Here is a 23,567-nt window from a genome sequence, read left to right on the forward strand (position 1 = left end):
GATACAGGGCATTTTTGCTATCCATATTCCGGGGCCCCTTGATTAATTGATTAATTTGACCGTTGACTGCGGTACTGTTGATTTTTGCTACAGAAATGTATTTTTACATGAAACTTTATTTTTAAATCGTGACATTATCTGGAGAACAATAGCATATATATTCATGTTGAATATTTGGCTATCGTAATTATGCATGCATGAGACGTGTAGGCCCTACGTGTGTGAAATTCATGAATTGGACGCTCACTCTTGCCCAAGCAAGATGCAGATTTTCTGAATGCGTGAATGAGTTGCATCAATCATTCATGTCATGATTATTGCACGCCGAGTTTATATTCTCATGTTTACAAGTGGACCTGGATATATTGTATACTTGGATTTAAATGGATGAATAGTTCTACCATTAGGGTTTACACCCGGTAAGTAGGTTTTATAGGTTTTATAAATGTGATTACAATTTTATTGGCTTAAAATCAGAATTTTCTCTTGACCCACCAAAGGCTGACAATTATACCGTAGATACCTGTGGCTGACAGTAAAAATAGAGCTCAAGTTTTCCTTGCACTGTATCTTCAAATCTGTAGGCCCTATTTTTCCATATTGGCCAGCATGCTTATAATTTATATCATCATGATTACTACGCTTTTTAGCCTGGCTTGAGCATTTTGTTTAAGTCTGGCACTGCTGACCCAACCAAGCATCATGCCTGCCCGGCATCATGAGCGCGAGCATGCAAGTGTCTCTGCACGGCACGACCGTTTGCCGAGCATGTGAGGACCGTTTAAACAAACTTGCAGAATGATCCGAGAAAAATAGAATGGAATGATGCTCTAAAAATGAATTTAAAAAACAGTTCCAGGTTTAAATTACCTAGTCCGAGGTAGCCTACTCACATCGTCACACCTCCGTCACTACGATGACTGACTTTCTATGGTGAGGATGCTAGGACTAGCTAGCATGCTAGGCCCCCTGTGCCATGATGTTTCGGCTACATGATATTTGTTAGGCCTACCATTTACCAAATGATTGTGAATAAATACCTGAAGAAATTAATTGTTTATATTGTGAGGAACATGGGAAAGAACAACCAGCATGATATTTTGAGCTTAAACTATTTATAGGGCTATGAATGATATTTTGAGCTTCAAATTACTATACAAAATAATAAAAAGGCCGCAGTAATTTTCTCATCTGGATTATAAATAAAAATCAAGATTCAGATTTTGTTAGTGGTTTTAAAGCCGAAAGCCGGACGTGTAATTTATTTTACAAACAAAATATAAGATTTATTTTCCAGTTTTGTCAATAGTCCACCATGCACCATACTGCTGTTTTCCTGTTTTTTTTTTTTTTGTTTTTTTTTGGGGGGGTGGGGGGGGGAAGCCGTGTTCCCGCTCGTCCACATTTGCACTGCACACAGTACGACGATACTCTCGAGGAGCGGAATGTACTCACCGGTAGAAGAAGAAATGTTTCATTTCAAAAATATCTAATTGGCAATTTTAATGACTAAATATCCTTCAAATACGCAATAACAAATTTGTATTTTTACACCTTCACTGGGATGTTTTTGGGTCTTAAAATAATTTAATTGTAATATCGTTTGGTTCCTGTTGTTGTTGCTATTTCTTGTTGTTGTGACTCGTCTATTCTTTTGTGTTTTTCCTGTTTGGGATTCCCCAATTGTATTTGTTTTGAGTCACGCTATACGATGCAATCATAATTATTGAGAGCAATAGATGCCGGGATCGGGAGCAGCTGAGACCTAGACGCAGGTCGTAAAGCTCACTCCGAGCACACTCGATCAACGTAACATAAACATATTAGGACAAATTGTTTATATTTATTCAATAATTCATTCAAAACAGGACCCTGTTTTGTTTAGAATGTGTGTGCATATTTATTGGTTTACCTGCTGTGATCGGGGCTGCTTTTATTTATTTTTTTGAAAGTAGTCGCCGAGAAAAAGAGATAGTAGTCGCCATTTGAATTGGACGCTGCAATTCGCAATGATGCCAATTCTTTATCCATGTTCGGGGCCCTGATCACCCCATGTTTTGATTGCTACGTCAGACGCGGAAGTCATTGTTGCGCGTCCGGAGTCAATTGTGAGATATTAATGACCTCGAATTGCGTTCGCGTTTTCACAAATAATAAAATATGATTGGATCACACGCATCATGCATATTCATGAGGTTATGAATTTATGATAACCATTTTGCCCTTACCAGGCTGGTGGTGCAGAAGGTTCTAGAATATAAAACAATGATGAGAGCGTTTGTCATGTCAAACGGTACCTTAAGTAGGAAAAGCATGTATTTAGATATTGGTAAAATGAACTAATTATAAGAAAACAGGAAATTTTCATATTTTCAAAAAGATCACCTGAAACTAACCCCCCCAAAAAAAAAAGCCCACACTATCATTTTAAAGCATGAGCTTTATTCTTTCAGGTAAAGTATCATTACTTTCATTTATAAGGTACCTTTTGATATGACATGTCGCTTTAATGCAATGACAATCTTTTTAGTCCCACTGGAATTCAAGGAACCAAGCAAGTAGGAAAATAATACACATCAACAACAAAACAGCAAGCAGAAAAACAAACAGCCAACAAAAGCAAATAACAAGCAATTATTTGACAACTCTTACCACCCACAGAAGATGTCACAGTTTTGCCAAAAGCCGTTGCCTCATGTGTTCCATTGAGTATGGTTGTGATCCTGATAACATAGTCGGTATCAAATTTCAGCGTGGCATTGAGAAAAGTTGATGTTGTGTTTATTGTCTCTGATGTTAAATTCATATCTTCACAGTTTGAATTATTAACCATTGGAATTATTTCCACCTTATACTTCTTGTCAAGGCAAACACTTTCTTCTGGTTCCCAGTCTATATGAAGTATGTTCCGCACCAGTATAGTCGTGAAGTCTTGAATCGGTGCTGGTGCTATACAGGGAAAAACAGATATCTTTAATTAATATGCACATTAAAATTGGTAAACATCGATATGAAAAGAAAATGCCTACCGAAGCACCACCGTCTTTCTCGATAACCAAATCAATTATGGTAATTAATACATGTTTTACGTAATTAATGTACCTTTCATTAGCAATGCGATCATAACAGAACTTTATGGGTATTATTTAAATTTAACTGTTTGGTTAACCTTACCAGTGCATTTTTCTGTAATGAAGGATCGCAGACGTTCATATGTTTATTTAACAACGAAAGGGTAAAATCACATTGTGCCACTTTTACTAGGGAAGAGAGCTGTACATGTAAAATCAATGATATAGCTGATGTTGATGCGTCTAATGCACTAACCATTCGGGCCTCTTGCATTAGACGCATTATTCGCATCAACATCAGCGCGCGTGCATTATTTTGTCTAATTTCTCTCCCAACAAGTAATATAAACTTATAGGTCCGTATGCACAAAAGAGTTAGACCGGGTCTAAAGTGAGACCTTTACATGCAAAGCCCTCTTCCCCAGTAAAAGTAGCACAATTGTGATTTTACCCTTTCGTCGTTAACTAAGCATATCTCGAGATTAAAACAAGCCAATTGACAAGAACAAACGGTATTTGAGAGCTGAGAATACGCCCTGACGTTGATGTAAGCATCATGTCACAACGGTATTTTCTAATTGCCAAAGAGGGCGCTTTTCACTTGCACAACTTTTTTTGAGACAGACTGTAGTTTGGCAAATCACCTAATTAGATAGTATGGAGCATTATCGTGTTTGCTCATTATAGCACATAAAAACACGTCGTCTACTTCTCCCCAAGTAACGGTTTGAAATCACCAATATATTCAGGGTTCTGTGTCTTTCATTGCTACCCGTTTTGTTATTACGAAACTAAAATTGATATATTCAAAATGCTGTGAAATCACGTACCTAAAAAAACAAATAATACAAATTTGATATAATTCCATCTGTTTCACTTACCTGCTATACCTGTGTTTTGCAATATAGAACTCGCATTCCCCGTTCCAACAAAATTGCTCGCCATGATGGTCACATTGTATGTTGAACACGGTAAAAGTTTTGTAAGGTTTGTCATGAACTCAGTCCTGATATTATTGGAATATATCACGTAGGTTTTATTCAACACTTCCATTGATTCATTCTGCTCTTCGTTTACCAGTTGAACACTTATGTTGTAGCCAGTTTCGCGACAGTTATTTTCTGAAGATGGCTGCCATGTTGCTACTAGCTCAAAAGGTGAATCAGACGCTGATACATTGAAAGAATTAACTGGTCCAGGTTCTAAAGACATTGAGAGAAGAAAACCAAATCATCAGAAACAGTGATAACATTAATGAAAACATGACCCACACCAAACCCACAACCTCGTTACCCACGCCCTACCCCATGTCACCACACATACATTAAACCTCACACAGACCCCAATTATCTTGTGTAATAAATAGGCCTAATCATTAGTAAATAAGAAAGACAAGTACCTATTTCTTGAGTTTTCTTTTCTAAAGCAACAAACGGTCCCATTCCAGCCGCAGTGATTGCTGCAATCGTAAAGTTGTAGCTGGTGCATGCAAACAAGTCATCAAATATCACATTTGTTGAAACTTCAGTTTTATCGGAAATCATTTCTCCACTGCGTATGTCCGTAAAGATGTAAAAATAAGATATGATGGGACCGTTCCTTTTGTCACACGGAGGTTCCTCCCACTGGAAAGTGATACTGTTTGATGTCAAAATGTCAGCAGTTACATTGGCTGGTGGTGCAGAAGGTTCTAGAATATAAAACAATGAGAGCGTTTGTCATATCTGACGTGTCAAAACAAACGGTACCTCAAGTAGGAAAAGATCACCTGAAACTAAAAAAAAACCCAAAACACCACAATATCATTTTAAAGCATGGGCTTTATTGTTTCAGGTAAAGTATCATTACTTTCATTAATAAGATACCTTTTGATATGACATGTCGCTTTAATGCAATGCAATGACAATCTTTTTAGTCCCACTGGAATTCAAGGAACCAAACAAGTAGGAAAATAATACACATCAAAAACAAAACAGCAAGGAGAAAAACAAACAGCGAACAAAAGCAGATAACAAGCAATTCTTTGACAACTCTTACCACCCACAGAAGATGTCACAGTTTTTCCAAAAGGTGTTGCCTCATGTGTTCCATTAAGTATGGTTGTGATATTGATAGCATATTCGGTATCAAATTTCAGCGTGGCATTGAGAGAAGTTGACGTAGTGTTTATTGTTAAACTCGTATGTCCACAGTTTAAAATATTAACCATTGGAATTATTTCCACCTTATACGTTTTGTTAAGGCATACACTTCCCTCTGGTTCCCACTCTACATAAAGTATGTTCCTCACCAGTGTAGTCGTGAAGTCGTGAATCGCTACTGGTGCTACACAGAGAAAAACAGATCTTCTTAATTAATATCCATTATTATTTGTAAATCATCGATTAGAAGAAAAATCTTGTCTCTCATATATTGCTGAAGCTTTGTCAAATTTAGTTGTTTCTTCGCCTTATTTTTTTCTGATGGTTTACTATTATGGTTGTTACACATGGAGAAAATGACATCGAATAGTTCTACCGGAGCACCACCGTCTTTCTTGATAATCAAATTAATAGTTGCAATTACATGTTTTACGTTATGTACTTTTCATTAATAGCAATGCGATCATAACAAAACTGTATGGCTATTATTTAAATGTAAACGTTTTGGTTATCTTACCTGTGCATGTTTCTGTAATGAAAAATTGCAGACATTTATCAGCAAGTTCCGTTTTTATAAATAAAAGGAAGAAAATTATTTTATTATTTTGGAAAGAAAAAGAACACACATAAAGCTGTTATTTTTCATGAGCGCACTCATAATTTATGCATAGTACCACATGACGATGAACATTCATATCATAAGCATGGGATATATACTGCAAAAACACATGCTTATTTTATTACTGGATCAAAACCGATAAATCGGCAGTACTTGGAAAAATCGTGACGCACACATTGAATTATAATTTACACGAATGTTTCACCTACGTGACCGAAACATACGTTACCATTAATTTTAACACCATTTAAATTTACTAACACCGCGCTCGATTACACGTGAATTGTTTTCTTATAACGCTACCATGCATTATAATTACTTAGGAAAGGGGCATTACAGAAAATAGGCTCAATGAAAAGTATCCTAACTGTAACGTAAGTTTCATCTACATTCTCAATTCTTTTTCAACTCTTTTTTGAAACAAATAATTCCCTTTAAACAAACATTTCTTTTTGAACTAAAAGGAGACATTGCATTGTTTTATGCCAAACCAATTAGTTTATGCATTGTCAACAAAAGAGCTTGCAGTCCTCCTTTCTAATAGTAACGCAATGAATAAAAGCATCAATAATTAACAAACGAGTGATTTTGAAAAAAATGCGACAATAGGACAGCAAGATTTGTCTTACACTTAATTGTTTTACTGTTTTTAAACAGTAACATGTTCAATAACCCTTAGTAACGTAAGTTGCCCGTAGAAAACATATGGGCATTATTGAAATTGATGTAAAAATAAAAGTTCACAAGATTCTATCGTCATACTTTCCAGAATGAAACTTAGATTCATGAATAAAAAGGAGTAGCTTAGAGATACTTTATTTTTGCCGACTTTTCAATTTCAAGTACTGCCGATTTATCGGTTTTGACCCTACTACATAGTGACAGATTTATACAGTAAAAGACATCGCATTACACTCTGCTCTGTTCTGTTAAGGGGGTACTACACCCATGCATTTTTTTTGCATTTTGTGAAGAAATGAGAAAAAGAAATTGGACAAAGTGGTATGCAAAATGAAGGGGCAAATCTTCTCGTTCAATTGGTGGCATCAGTATCAATGAAGCGTACATGCTTCTAATGATATAAGCCAAAAGGTGGTACATCACTGATGTTTTAAATTCACTTCATTTTGGAAAGCTTACTATCAACGGATTTCGTTAAAATTTTGGATATGTGTTGCTAACATATTAGGGAAATAATGTTGATATGTAAAATGGGAATAAGCGGTCCCTGATCTCTTTTATGACTTCATGAACTTGGTGCTCCACAACTATAAAAAACAAACCGGTTAAAATGCTTCTATTTTCAATGTTGAGCTATATTTTGTATTTTGAACTTGCGACACTATTTCACTAAAACTTAATTAAGCCATAGGTAACAGGTTACCACAACCACACTACAGCAATGTTGAAAAAGATTGTATTTTTTGTCACCCATACCACCATATTAGGTAGTTTTCCGTAAGCGTCATTTTTGTGATTTTGGTAACTATTTTATATTTATTTGCCCAATTCATCTCAACTAGGCAATCTAAATTGTACTCACCATTTACATCCCAAGGTATTTTAGTATATCCACCTCACATATTTCCATTATATATCCAGTAACAGACAAAATATCAAAATTGATGCCTCATTATAACATGTATGATATCACAGACTACCACATGTTGATGCCTGAATTTGACCTGAACCAATTGACCTATAACCTGACCTTTGATGACCTTATAGCCTTTTTTAATCTCTTTTCCTAACACCACATTATAGAAGATAAATACATGGTGTACTATTAAATTGTCTATGTGGAAGAGATTAGGCCTATTTAATTTATTCAGTGTTATAATCAGTGAGTACATTTCTATAGATGGTATAACAAAGGATTTAATGTATTCTATTCATGCCCCCTACTTGAACATGTTGAAAAGAATAAATTATGGACAATGTATGGTTTGTTATGAAACACGCATCTGAGTTACCAGGATACATGTAAACAAAAATTATATAGGGCTAAAATGACTTACTATACAATGGTTTAAAAGCACCTTTTTTTATATTATTATTTTATTTTTTTCTTTATTTCACATGATCCGTGCATATATTGCCTAGCTATAAATGAAAAAATATTTTTTTAGACCAATCAAACCAATACATGGGTGTAGTACGCCCTTAAACAGGTAGAACACGATAACAAGAATAATTTAACCCTTGAGAATTGTAATGGCAGCCTTTCAAGCAATATTGTTAAACTACAGCAAATATATGCACTTACGTTGACAATTGACTCCTGACCATCCATCTTCACATCTGGAATCACATATCCCCGTGTCAAACTGGCAGGCCGTTGCATTTAGACAATTGCAGGCTTGTTTACAACTAGCTCCAAAGTAAGTCCCAGAACATTCTAAGAACCAACATAATGCGATATTTTATAAATAGTTAATGTATTCGTTTGTAGATATGCATTAAGTTGCATTAAGATGCATTGAACCAGTAAACACGTAAAAAGTAAGGAAATGAGGTATACAATATTGCAAATATGCTTTATTGCATTAAATTTGGTAATTTCATTACACTTTACATAATTAGCATCAGTAAAATGCTTGCACCACTAACAAAGCTTGTGAACCACGACGGTCAGCTGGCGTCCAAACCAAGACAGCTTATTGCAAAGCATACAGTGCTAAAGGTCTAACATGACTACTCAAATATTTTTTTAATCTAAACTTCGCCTAGAAATTTGCAGAAATAAATTCCCTAATTATTGAAAATTAATTTGTTTTACTTTGATCACAGTCAATCCCATAGAATCCAGCAGAACATGAGCATCCGTAGGGATGAGGAAGACAAAAAAGTGATCCACGACACGCTGCACTGTTAGAACCATTATTTCCACCATACGAGCACTGGTGTTGACCATCTTGTCCGCATCTATTGCTACCAACGCCTGTCAAAATCAAGGTATGAGATGTTTTAAAATATCATTAAAAGTGGATCACATCCAACACATTTTATTGATTAAAACTGTGATATATAAACTTCATTGTCTCAGATTGAGCTTCGTCTGCATTTAATGTTTAATGAAAGAACATTATATTAAAGAATGAATAATATAATTTATATTTGAAACCGATTTGTTGACAAATGAATGTTCCGGCATATAGGACAAAGTTCAAACATGGTTTAAGATACATCAATGACTAAAATTTAAATACAATGAAAAATCTTTATTATTATTTTTCATAGGATCATCATCAGCATACTGATAATACTTAGAATTAGTCAATTAATTTCTTGGTATCACGTTTGTTATTTACCTATTTCACAATTCCTTCCAATGAATCCTGGTGCACAGACACAAAGGCCAGACCTATCATCACATATTCCCCCATTGAGACATATTGGGCAGTCATATAAACAATGTGGACCCCATTTATTTAACAAACAAGCTGTGAATGAAAGAATTCGGAAATATTTTACTTCGTTAGACATTTGCATGTATTACATTTGCATGTATTAAAATGATACTACTTTCAGTTTTGTTTCTATTGTGGTGGTGGTGGTCCCATTGAGAACACTGTAGCAAAAAATCAAAAGCCAAGTTGTAAACGTTATTATTACAGGTGTTACCGGATATTCATAATGTAACTGTTTTAACACAAGTCATAATGATAATTCTTTTTTTTTCTTTTGTCCCCTACAGAAGCCATATTCAGACGAGAAGATAGAGAAGTGTCATGTTTGAATATGACCCCTATACTCTTTTGACCTTTGATTTTTTTTACTTGATCAAGGATGGCAATTGAACACACCCAGAATATCGTTTGGTACCAAAAGAGCAATAATCCGAAAAATAACTCGAGGTATTTCAAAGTTAGCATCAGAGCAGAGTTAAAGAAACAGACTTCTTTAATCAAACATGGAGTGCAATGTCCTTGCCTATCCCAGAATTAAGTAGCGAATGCATGATTCTTTAAGTGAAAAGGTGTGGTGAAGAGTGAATGCTATAAGGTTCGTAGGACCATGCCCTCATATAGCAATATTAAGCCCAATAAAGAAGTAATCATAAAATAACAAAAAGCATTTTCGTGAAATACATGTGCCTCAAAGAATATTAACTATTTTATCGTTGTTATAAAGGTATACATTAAAATTGAAATTAAAATTACAATAAAAAAAACGCTTCCGAAGGCGGCGTAAAAAATAGTTCAAATCGTCCTCCAGAAGACATGCAAATGCATGGAGTGCAAACGAATCAATACCACAAACAGATGATTGGTATTGTACTCACTGACCTTCTACCATATTGGTGAGGGCAAAAAGCCATAGTCAGTGGTTTCAAACGAAGCTATCCATGTATATAGCTCAGTGTAGAGAACCTTAATGGGAACACAAGTTATGTAGTGAAATTGACAACATTGTTAAAGGTAAACGTAACGTAATTTAAGAGTTGATAATTACCTCTCACAATGACTTGAAATATAGCCTGGTAACCGGTACTGTTTACCTGCTCATGACATTCATATACCCCACCATCATCAACAGTAACGGGATTAATGGTGACTGTACTTTGGTCATCCCATGGTTGTACTAGTAGTCCATTTCTTCTCCATCTCCACCGGGGTATTCCTTGACTTCCGTTTACAGTCAGCGTTAAACTGTCACCAATGCTAACAGTGTATGAAATAAATGCAGGGGTGATAACACCTAATGAAAAGATTGTAAAAATATACAATAATAAACTTTTAAATAATACCGGTACAACCTCACAACTACATTTCCATGTCTATAGTTATCATTATCCTATTCCAAGACGTATTCAAACCTTGGAAAAATTGAGTTAGCTTGAAATTCCCCTGGTCAAGGAACTTACTGCTTACTGGTTGCAAAGGTTATGTGTGGAACGTCTAGGGTGTGCGCTCTTGTAGCAGCCAAGTACCTAAATTGTTGTTAAATGATTTATGGAATGATGTGGGCCGTAGTAGTCAGCGACAACATGTAAAGTGTGCTGAGGCTTGTGGATCATCGTCTAGGCGTTGCGCCTGTGTGTAGCGCGCTATAAATAACTGCGCTTTTTTTAAAATAAATATTATTTGGAAATCATAATGGCAACTCTAACATTAAAAGTAACCCTTAAAATATGGTATGGAGGTAATTACTTTTGACAAAGAACAAAATAAAATAAAAGATGATGAAACTTATTAGATTAGAATATCATTGTATATTTTCTTTTGTTCGAATTGTTCGAATTGTAATGTTTCATGTTGATTCATTTTAGGATGTTCTAGTTTATCAGATCACTACATTGTCATATTAAATTGCTTTTTTTTCATCAAAGCTTTGAGAACAGCAATGGTTACGAAAGATTTGATGGACGTTAATATTATGCTTACTGTTTTTGGACATGACAATATTCGTTACATTTTCTGCAACGTTCCATTTGTAACCTTTCTTCTTATTTTCAAAAGTATACCACCTCAAACTTAAAAATCAAAATAGCATTTTTCTTTCAGGTAAAGTGAAAATTTCAATACTTTCAAAGGGACCCACCGACAAGTCTGTGTAGTCACATACTTGAATTCAAAGAACCAAACAAGTAAAAAAAAAAAATAATAATAAATAAGCAAATAGTTTTGACAACTCTTACCACCCACAGGAGATGTCACAGTCTTGTTGAAAGGTGTTGCCTCATGTGTCCCATTGAGTATGGTTGTGATACTGATAACATAGTCGGTATCAAATGTCAGCGTGACATCGAGAAAAGTTGATGTTGTGTTTATTGTCTCTGATGTTAAATTCATATCTTCACAGTTTGAATTATTAACCATTGGAATTATTTCCACCTTATACTTCTTGTCAAGGCAAACACTTTCTTCTGGTTCCCAGTCTATATGAAGTATGTTCCGCACCAGTATAGTCGTGAAGTCTTGAATCGGTGCTGGTGCTATACAGAGAAAAACAGATATCTTTAATTAATATGCACATTACAATTGGTAAACATCGATATGAAAAGAAAATGTGTCTGATGTATAATTGCATATGCTTTTTTCAAATTTATTGCCTTAATACTGATAAATGTTTCTCTGACAATTTACTTTTATGGTTGTCACACATGGAGAAAACATCCTACCGAAGCACCACCGTCTTTCTCGATAACCAAATCAATTATGGTAATTAATACATGTTTTACGTAATTAATGTACCTTTCATTAGCAATGCGATCATAACAGAACTTTATGGGTATTATTTAAATTTAACTGTTTGGTTAACCTTACCAGTGCATTTTTCTGTAATGAAGGATCGCAGACGTTCATATGTTTATTTAACAACGAAGGGGTAAAATCAAAATTGTGCCACTTTTACTAGGGAGGAGAGCTGTACATGTAAAATCAATGATATAGCTGATGTTGATGCGTCTAATGCACTCTCCATTCGGGGCTCTTGCATTAGGCGCATTATTCGCATCAACATCAGCGCGCGTGCATTAGTTTGTCTAATATCTCTCCCAACAAGTAATATAAACTTATAAGGTCCGTATGCAGAGTTAGACCGGGTCTAAAGTTAGACCTGGTCTAAATGGAATTTAGTACCATGAGAAAGGACATTTTCCTTTACATTTGCTTAAGTTATTTTGTATTATTTTTGAACGGTGCATTAAAATCTTTAGAATTTGCTAGCTACTCTAGGAAGGATATGAGTAAAGGACCATTCCTGGTGGAACTTAATTCCAGTTAGACCAGGTCTAATTTTAGACCCTCTCTAACTCTTTTGTACATACGGACCTTAGTGTGCAATATTTGTTTGTCTCTTAACATGTCTTGAGTGACTAAGAGAACAGTATTTACCATGATAAAATCATTGATCATTGTATTTAATTTTAGAGCAGAATGTGAAATATTTATTTATCTTTTCTGTGGAAAAAGAGAATCATCATTCCTGCATCATGATAAAATAGTAAAAACAGTAAAAATTGTATTGTGTAATTGATGCATTCTTTTGATTTTACGAAGGAACTCTTGATAAACTTGATGCTATCGCTGATTTACATGCAAAGCCCTCTTCCCTAGTAAAAGTAGCACAATTGTGATTTTACCCTTTCGTCGTTAACTAAGCATATCTCGAGATTAAAACAAGCAATTGAACAGCACAAACGGTATTTGAGAGCTGAGACTACGCCCTTGACGTTGATGTAAGCATCATGTCACAACGGTATTTTCTAATTGCCAAAGAGAGCGCTTTTCACTTGCACAACTTTTTTTGAGACAGGCTGTAGTTTGGCAAATCACCTAATTAGATAGTATGTAGCATTATCGTGTTTGCTCATTATAGCACATAAAAACACGTCGTCTACTTCTCCCCAAGTAAAGGTTTGAAATCACCAATATATTCAGGGTCCTTTGTCTTTCATTGCTACCTGTTTTGTGAAATCACGTACCTCCAAAAATAAAACAAAAATTAATACAAATTTGATATAATTCCATCTGTTTCACTTACCTGCTATACCTGTGTTTTGCAATATAGAAATCGCCTCCCCCGTTCCAGCATAATTGCTCGCCATGATGGTCACATTGTATGTTGAACACGGTAAAAGTTTTGTAAGGTTTGTCATGAACTCAGTCCTGATATTATTGGAATATATCACGTAGGTTTTATTCAACACTTCCATTGATTCATTCGGATATTCGTTTACCAGTTGAACACTTATGTTGTAGCCAGTTTCGCGACAGTTGTTTTCTGAAGATGGTTGCCACGTTGCTACTAGCTCAAAAGGTGAATCAGACGCTGATACGTTGAAAGAATTAACTGGTCCAGGTTCTAAGGACATTGAAAAAAGAAAAACAAATCATCAGAAACAGTGATAACAATAATAAAAACATGACCCACACCAAACCTCATACCCTACACCCACATACCCACGCCCCACCCCATGTCACCACACATACATTAAACCCCACACAGACCCCAATTATCTTGTATAATAACTAGGGATCATAAGCAACATTAGACCTACCGATTGCATTATGTACCCACCACTGATCTTTTAATTGTTAGAATTCAGTCTAAACTATTATTAATATCAATATAATTGTTTCTATTTATTAATAAGATATTAAAGTATATATTTCAGCCAAAAAAACAAAAACAAAATTCTTAATTAGCTGCTTAATTAGCACTTTATTTCTTAACGAAGCGCTCATATGGGCCTGTAATGCGAAGCGCTCATATGGGCCTGTAATGCGTAACAACCGAGCTCATGCAGCCTCACCTATTTTCAATTTTCTAAGAGAATTTGAAGATAATTCCCAACAAATAGGGTATCACAAAAAAGCTAAGACTCTAAGCAATGTCGCTGAGGCAAAGATTAAGTTGTGTAAGGATCTATTTTTGTGAATGAAGTTTTGTTGTAGAGTAATGTTATGTAATGGTTCCCTATGAAAGTGAGTGAAAGTTTGTTAAACTCACACCTGGATGTGAAATGTGTGAAAACATCGGCCAAAACGCTATCATATGAAATGAACAAATGATAAAGTTCAAAATAAACATCTTTAGGATGACAAAAAATGCACCAGGAGTTCAGAGTGAGATGATTCCCATGATCAGTCCACTATTCAAGATTGGCTTCAACAGTGATTGAAGCTAAGTTTCTGCTTAAATTGCCCCCTGTAGTAACAGTATTTTTGCACTGTTATTCTTAACACTTTTACATACTAATGAACATGTGATTGGCAGTAAGTACTGAAAAAACAAAGCGGGTAGCTCTTTCCAATAATTTTTGAGACCATTTTTACCAGATCAGTCCATTTTTCAAGATGCTTGTTCATAGATATTTAACAATGGACCATAGAGAAAGCATGTAATGCCCTTTGATTTCTATAGTTAACATGGTTAACATGTATAGTATTATAGGCCTACAATATATTTCATCAGATTTATTATGTTAAATGTTGTCATTATGAATATTTTAAATGACATTTAAGTTTCAATATCAATTCTAGGGTTCAATGTTAGCAAAGACATAGATTTCTTCATATAGATATAGATGGAAAAGCTGAAATTGCAGTGTACATCTTAGTGTATCTTCACACAAGGTCACGCTTGAACAATCACAATAGGCATATACAAAAGAATTTGGCCAGTTCTTTTGTGCTTACCTACACACAAGCAGTGTGTGCTATTTTTTGTTACTTCTGGTTGTTACACATTTGGTAGGTCTGATCTTGCTTATGACCTAGGCCTAATCATTAGTAAATAAGAAAGACAAGTACCTATTTCTTGAGTTGTCCTTTCTAAAGCAACAAACGGTCCCATTCCAGCCGCAGTGATTGCCGCAATCGTAAAGTTGTAGCTGGTGCATGCAAACAAATCATCAAATATCACATTTGTTGAAACTTCAGTTTTATTGGAAATCATTTTTCCACTACGTATGTCCGTAAGGATGTAAAAATAAGATAGGATGGGACCGTTCCGTTTGTCACACGGAGGTTCCTCCCACTGGAAAGTGATACTGTTTGATGTCAAAATGTCAGCAGTTACATTGGCTGGTGGTGCAGAAGGTTCTAGAATATAAAACAATGATGAGAGTGTTTGTCATGATGCAGTCATGGTCCATGGCAAAGGCGATTCGACCTTTGTGGCATTAAACCCAGTTAACAGGAAATTAATCCAGTAAATCGATTCAGTAAAGCAAATAAGCTCATGCATTCGATCACTAACGGCAACAAGCTTCGGTCGATTACCCCAGCTGCAGCGTGTGTAAACTATAATTTGCATAGAGGCTGTACGTGAAATTATTGATTGGCTCCAAACAAAGGATTTGAACCGGTGCACGTAATCATGGCGCAGTGCAGTCCATTCAATCAAATGTTGTCATCAACCTATTTGTGACGTGTCATGTCAAAAGGAGACACTTTTGGGCAGGATCGTAAATGGAGAAATAGCCAAAAATCTGCCCGCGGGTGATTTTTTCACAATTTGGGTTTGTTGCGAATTTGTGATGTTATTAATGTTAAAAATATTGTCTGATAGTTTCAGACCCGAATATAATTAGCATCTTGTATTTTTGGAGACATTTTTAAGGCAATTCCTACTCTCAACGTTGTCAATAATATTTTTAAAGGCCGATATCTCAATTTCCAATTTTATAATACTGTAACTTCCAAACTCAATATCTTCGCTTAGGAATATCCGATTACATTGGGAAAAACGGCATTGTGGGGCAAAATATCTCTATATTAAAGATATGTAAAAATCTCCATATTGATAACCTGCCCAAAAGTGTCTCCTTTTGACATGACACGTCACATTTGATCGCAGTGCATTGTTATGTGTGTGAGACGAACTGTCGCGGTTGATTGCAATCAAACAAACGATGTCTTATGTATTACTTTGTTCCGTGATGAAAATCGTGATGTTTTATTCAATCACTCTTGAAAAATGTATTTCTTTTGTAGGCCTATTACTTTGTTTTGTGATGAAAATCGTGATGTTTTATTTCATCACGCTTTAAAACAAACGATTTCTCATGTATTACTTTGTTTCGTGATGACAATTTTGATGTTTTATTTCATCACTCACGAAAAATTGATTTCTTATGTATTACTTTGTTTCGGGATGAAAATCGTGATGTTTTATTTCATCATCACGCTCTAAAACAAACGATTTCTTATGCATTATATTTGTTTTGTGATGAAAATCGTGATGTTTTATTTCATCACGCTCTAAACAATAATTATAGTTACATGCATTTCAAGAAAAAAATCTTATTAAAACGGTAGGTCCTATGTTGTTTAGAAAAAATGTAGAAAGTGATGATGATGATGATGTCGATGATGATGATGATGATGATGATGATGATGATGATGATGATGATGATGATGATGATGATGATGATGATGATGATGATGTCTCTAAAAGTGTCCCGGTTTGTTTTTCTTGCCCTAAATCGTGCGTATCTATTAATAAGGCACTTCAATAATCAATAATCAGTCCCGTGACGGCCTCCACTAACTAGCTACTAACTTGGGTTTATGGGCGCTGATATTTCATGTTCACTGTCACTTATTTATCAGAAAAGTGCGACCATTTGTCAATCACCTACAGTACCCAATTTCGGCATACTATATAAGAAACTCATCATAATGATTGCCAGAGAATAGTTAAAATGTAGCTTGTACCGTTTTTTTGTGGCATCCTTCAGAACGGAGCGGTCCGATACCAATATTTTCGGTCAAATCTCCATTCAATTAACACGGGGAGTTGGCTAGCTATGCCTGCCCTCACTCATATTTTACAAAAGTGCGACTATTTCTGAACATCTAACCTAGCTGTAATTTTAGGTCATGTTAGAGAAATATATTTGCTAGAAGTTTGGAGAATAGCTAACATATTGGCTGGTTATTTTTTACACAGTGATGTTAACTAGGCAAGTGCCCATTCTTCCAACGTAGATCATTTGTAGGGGTCACGCGTCAATGGTGAGAGCACTGTGTATTGTGTATAGGAAAACGGACAGTAACTGCAGTATGTCATGTCTGATGTGTCATAACAAGGTACCTTAAGTGGGCAAAGCATGTGTTAAGATAGATAAAATAAAATTGCAAAACATACACAAAAATATTTCAAAAGTATTACCTCAATTTAGAAAGAAAGATAGAATTTTTGATGTGATTAAGTAAAATCAGTCGGAAGCTCGAAAGACGAAAGATTGATTCTGAGAAATAATTCCTTTATTGTTTTGAAAGTGCTCATATCCTTTAAACTGATTGTCCAATGATCTTTATTCTGTCAGGTAAAGTTAAAATCCCAATACTTTCAAATTGACCCGCCCATAAAGTATATGACATGTCACATAATATGTGCAATAGTCGTCCTTTTTAATCGTACTTAAAAGAACCAAAAGTAAAACAAAAATACAAAACTACAACAACAAAAGTAAATAGAAAACAGACCACGAAACAACGAAAATAAAAAGCAAAAGTATTAAATAAGCAAATAGGTTTAACAACTCTTACCACCCACAGGAGATGTCACAGTCTTGTTGAAAGGTGTTGCCTCATGTGTTCCATTGAGTATGGTTGTGATACTGACAGCATATTCGGTATTAAATTTTGCCGTGACGTTGAGAAAAGTCGATGTAGTGTTTATTGTCTCTGATGTTAAATTCATATCATCACAGCTTAAAACCACTGGAATTATTTCCACCCTATACTTCTTGTCAAGGCAAACACTTCCCTCTGGTTCCCAGTCTACATAAAGTATGTTCCTCACCGGAGTAGTCGTGAAGTCTTGAATCGCTACTGGTGCTACATAGAGATAAACAGATCTTCTTAATTAATAAACATTATTATTTGTAAACATCGATTAGAAGAAAAATCTTGTCTCTCATAATATGCAGAAGCTTTGTCAAATTAAGTTACTTTTGTTTCTTTTGTCTTAAACAACCCGATCAATTTTTTTCTGATGGTTAATACTATTATGGTTGTCACACATGGTGAAAATGACATCGAAGAGTTCTATCGGAGCACCACCATCTTTCTCGATAATCAAATCAAAAGTTGCAATTACATGTTTTACGTTATGTACAGGGTGAGTCAAAAAAAGTGCAATAGAGCAAAGAATCAATATTTATGCAAGAACCAAGTCAAACTTTCCCATTATTGAACAATTCTATAAATGCCACACTCAAAAGTCGCCTTCTGTGAAAATATGAAGTGAATCGCGACTACCGTTTAATTTTTATAGGTCCTTTTGCTGCGATACCCAATTTCGTTATTTGTCCACGTCGAGATACCATGTATTTTGAATGAGGGCACACAATGCGCGATAAAGGCACCAGCTCTGAAACTGACTTTAACTTAAACAAGGTTGAGTTTTGCGTTATTTTAATTTCTTTTTTCTGTTCAAACAAAGTTTCTGATATTATTTTAAGTCCTTCATACCTCACTCGACTCCAACTCCAGTTTTTTAAACCCCAATATGTCCAAGTTACTGGATATTTTGTAATTCACTCCATTTCAATTTGCGCGCATTTCATTTTGACATTTGAAAAAAACTGCCAACAAAAATGTTTATGTTTTTGATTGAAACATCTTTAAAGTATAGGTAAAATGAAAATAACAACAAATAATGTTCTTTTCTCCTTAAAAAAGACTAAGGGCAATGACAATGGGTGCTCCAATTTATTTCAATGCCAAGAAAATGGCAGTTGTTCCAAATCTACCTTTCATAGAGTGCGCTGACATTCAAATTTTAGATGTGTCTTGGACAAACATTAAAATTGGGTATCGGTATAAAACGTGTCATAAAAACAAAACTGTAAATGCTAATTTCTTGGTTTTTTTCACACAAGGTTGCTGATGGATATATCATATATAAAATGTTTTAAAACCTAAAAAGTTCAACTCGGTTCTTAAATAAAAAATGGATTCTTTTCTCTATTGCACTTTTTTGACTCACCCTGTACTTTTCATTAACAAAACTGTATGGCTATTTATATAAATATAAACGTTTTGGTTATCCATACCTGTGCATTTTTCTGTAATGAAGAATCGCAGACATTTATCAGCAAGTTCCGTTTTCATAAATAAAAGGAAGAAAATAAATGTATTATTTTGGAAAGAAAAAAAAAACACATATAAAGCTGTTATTTTCCATGTACCTAGCGCACTCATAATTTATGCGTAGTACCACATGACGATGAACATTCATATTCTAGGTATGGGATATATACTACAAAAACACATGATTATTTTATTACTGGGTCAAAACCGATAAATTGGCAGTACTTGCAAAAATCGTGAAGCACACATTGAATTATAATTTTCACGAGTACTTCACTTACGTGACAGAAACATACGTTACCATTAATTTTAACACCATTTAAATTTACACGTGAATTGTTTTCGTGTAACGCCACCATGCATTATAATAACTTAGGAAAGTGGCATTACAGAAAATAGGCTCAATGAAAAGTATCCTAACTGTAACATAAGTTTCATCTACATTTTCAATTCTTTTTCAACTCTTTTTTGAAACAAATAATTCCCTTTTAAGAAAACTTTCCTTTTGAACCAAAAGGAGACATTGCATTGTTTTATGCCAAACCAATTAGTTTATGCATTGTCAACAAAAGAGCTTGCAGTCCTCCTTTCTAATAGTAACGTAATGAATAAATTCATCAAATAAATGACAAACGAGTGATTTTGAAAATGTGACAATATGACAGTAAGATTTGCCTTACACTTAATTGTATTACTGTTTTACATGTATTACATGTTCAATAACCCTTTGTAACGTAAGTTACCCATAGAAAACACATGGGCATTATTGAAATTGATGTAAAAATAAAAGTTCACAAGATTCGTTACTTTCCTGAATGAAACTTAGAAGGACTGCCTTTGATTCATGAATAAAAAGGAGTAGGCCCTAGGTTAGAGAAACTTAATTTTTGCCGATTTTTCAATTCCAAGTACTGCCGATTTATCAGTTTTGACCCTACTACATGCTGCATATTGGCATATTTAAACAGTAAAAGACATAACATTACACTCTTCTCTGTTACGATAAACAGGTAGAATAATGTAACCCTTGAGATTTTTTATATTTAAGGCAATATGTAGGTGGGATAAAGAATTGTAATGGCATCCTTTCAACCAATATTGTTAAACTACAGCAAAGATATATGCCCTTACGTTGACAATTGACTCCTGACCATCCATCTTCACATCTGGAATCGCATATCCCCGTGTCGAACTGGCAGGCCGATGCATTTAGACAATTGCAAGCTTGTTTACAACTAGCTCCAAAGTAAGTCCCAGAACATTCTAAGAACCAACATAATGCGATATATTTTAGTTAATATATTCGATTGTAGATATGAATTAATGGAAGTGCCCGGCAACTATACTGCGCCAATAAAGTACCGTAAAACCCCGTCTACAAGGATATACCTAAGAAACGCCCTCAATAAAATTGGTTGCTTGTTGTATTTGGAGTTTGAGCAAATATATACTGGCACTGGGTGGCTATGCATTCCATCTAAGTATGTTGTAACACCAATCAATTGTATTGACATAATAACGACTGTTTCGTATATCAGGATCGTATAGCTCAATTGATAGAGCGTCAGACTTTGGAACTGAAGACATGCTGAAGAGAGCATGGTCCGGGCACCAGTTCCGTTTTTTTCATTCTCGTTTAATTTTAACTTTTGACATGTTCTTTTTATCTTTCTTCAAATCTACCTTTCTACTTTAAATTTTTGGGTTTTTTTTTTTTTTTTTTTAGTTTTTTTTATAGTTTTTTTTAGTAATTTTGTGGTTTTATAGAAACTAGTAAAAGCATTTATTCTTAATAATAGCGAAACCCACGGTTAGACAGATGTGCTGTAACTACTTGTCTGTCCTCGTCTTTGCAATAAAAACCTATGTTGCAACTTTGTGCCATCCCAATTCTTGAGGAATGGTAGGTAGGGTGCGTTTTTGGCTTAAGCACGATTTTGTTTCTACTTGAAATGAAATCAAAATAAATATTGTTCTGTTGCCACAATTGCATTTTTTTCAATAAAAAAAAATAGATGAGGAATAATAATTATTCCATATTTGAATCTAATGTCCCATCAAGAATAGAGTGTCTTCAAAAACTTCAATCAATTCATCTGACAAAGGAAACTATTCTGGTCATTCAATTTTGTTTCGCTTGCACCTGTTATATCACAGGCGTTGGTAGAGAAGGCACACTTCTCTTGTCTTCACCGAAGTAGTGATGTAAACACTAACATGATTAATTACCATAGCTAGCAATGGACATACACTATTTTTTGTTCCACTTGAACCCATACTATAGGCTATTCGCTGTCGATGTGACGTAATTAATCGGATTAACTACCATAGCAATTGATGAATACAATTTCGAATATATAGCCCTGCACTTCATCGTTCACGTGGCACCTATGCATTAAACCATAGTTGTCAAAGAAATGCTAATCACTCGCCATGTAAGATTAGTATTTATGAAAAGAGTGGTATTCAATCTATGTTTGGTGACATACGCGGGTGATTAGTGCAATCTGCTTGATGGTAGTTATTGCTATTATTACGTCACTTCGACAGCGAATTGTAGTATAGACGAATCCAACAAGCCAAGTGACGGTCAGAATTTATTCGGCCATTATACGCTGGTGAAGTTGCGTAATTAATCGGATTAATTACCATAGCAATAGGTGAAAACAATTTTGAACATATCGCGCTGCGCTACAAGCAGGTTACACTCATCACCTGTACTGTGTATGTCTGCAATCATAGATTGAATACAATACAATACTGGTCTTTTCAAAGATCTTACAGGTGCAGCATGATATGGTTCAATGAAGAGGTACCGCCTGAACGTATCAGTGTATAACGCGGTATATTCAAAATTGTTTTCACCTATTGCTATGGTAGTTAATCCGATTATTACGTAACTTCGCCAGCGTATTGAAATAAAACAGGAGGATGTGAGTTCATAAGGGCAATGTCGGGGATTATAGGTCACAATCGATGTGGAGAGATGAGAGGTCCGACCAACAGCCATAGCGAATGGTTCATGTTCAACTAATTCCAGCGGACGGTCTGTGGCTAGTAAGGAATCGTCTTTGACCACATGCGCAGATCTGTCTCGTCAGGAAGATATTTAATATCCCGAATTTATAATAGGCCTATGCCTACCAGTTCCATCGTATAACCGATCTGCTAGAGAATATTTGTTACCATGTTTAATAAATTCGTATTTATCGTATAATAAAATGTAGCCAAATGTATATTATGTGTCACACGGTTTTCTGCTGAACCACTAGCAGGCTATGTTACCACATCTATGACAATGACAAAGGTGAATTTTGATGATTTTTACGATCGTCCAGATGAGCAAATCTGAATGAGTCTTTAGTTCCTCCTCTCCTTATCCTGCCAATATTATATGAAAAAAAAAAAAATAAAGAAAAAATAAAATTAAACAAGAAAAAAAGACAAAGAAAAGAAACAATAAAAGAAAAACAATAGAATAAATTAAACTAAATATGAAAAAAAAATGATCACGAAAGGAGTCTTTAGAAAATGCAAGAAAATATAAATGAAAAGTTTGAACAATATTTTGTTTATAAAAGTTTGTGTGACCGTGATGAGGCTCGAACTCACCATCTTCCGATCTAAAGAACCAAAGTCTTATGCCTTGCCAAGTGAGCTATGCTCGTGAGATGCGAAATAAAGATAAAATAATACATTGTATACATGCTTGTGTCGGTAAATGATTTGCTCAAATTCCATAATGATATAATATTGTGGAGGGCGCTAGCGTGAAATATGCTATCATCACAGTCGCTTGTATTCCTTATAGACGGGTTTCTACGGTATTCTTACACTTGGAAAAATAATTACAATTTCAAAACTGAACAATATTGGGGTAAATTTGTTTTTTTAATAGATGCACTATCTAATCCTGCACATAATGACATCACATTGAACCCAATGTGACTTCCAGAAGCAAAGTTACAAGCATTTGATTAGACGAAGGCCTAGTTTTAAAAGTGACAAACTGGGCTATTCAAAACTCCACACACTAGACATCTGGTTTGAGAGTGGTGAATGGCTAATTTATGCGTTTGGCTTTAATTTAAAACAAAAGGAACAAAAGAAAACTGAAACAAAAGAACTGACAAATAAAATGAAAGTTATGAAAAGTACAGAGAAGTAAAAACTGAAATAAAAA

General features: G+C 34.9%; 1 protein-coding gene across 1 annotated transcript in view; it reads right to left on the reverse strand.

Moving 5' to 3' along the window:
* LOC140161677 (receptor-type tyrosine-protein phosphatase delta-like) overlaps nt 1–23,567 on the reverse strand; it is a 161,960-nt gene that overhangs the window by 130,400 nt on the left and 7,993 nt on the right. Inside the window, exons 6-19 of the mRNA XM_072184977.1 lie at nt 20,435–20,647; nt 17,837–18,127; nt 15,092–15,382; nt 13,320–13,640; nt 11,473–11,769; nt 10,287–10,532; nt 9,143–9,274; nt 8,611–8,772; nt 8,094–8,229; nt 5,730–5,782; nt 5,109–5,396; nt 4,471–4,761; nt 3,953–4,273; nt 2,653–2,949 (exon numbers count right to left, since the gene is read on the reverse strand). Coding sequence (XP_072041078.1) covers nt 2,653–2,949; nt 3,953–4,273; nt 4,471–4,761; nt 5,109–5,396; nt 5,730–5,782; nt 8,094–8,229; nt 8,611–8,772; nt 9,143–9,274; nt 10,287–10,532; nt 11,473–11,769; nt 13,320–13,640; nt 15,092–15,382; nt 17,837–18,127; nt 20,435–20,647 — 3,339 coding nt within the window. The remainder of the gene's footprint in view (nt 1–2,652; nt 2,950–3,952; nt 4,274–4,470; nt 4,762–5,108; nt 5,397–5,729; nt 5,783–8,093; nt 8,230–8,610; nt 8,773–9,142; nt 9,275–10,286; nt 10,533–11,472; nt 11,770–13,319; nt 13,641–15,091; nt 15,383–17,836; nt 18,128–20,434; nt 20,648–23,567) is intronic.

Source organism: Amphiura filiformis, chromosome 10 (genome assembly GCF_039555335.1).
Source record: "Amphiura filiformis chromosome 10, Afil_fr2py, whole genome shotgun sequence".
Taxonomy (NCBI): Eukaryota; Metazoa; Echinodermata; class Ophiuroidea; order Amphilepidida; family Amphiuridae; genus Amphiura; species Amphiura filiformis.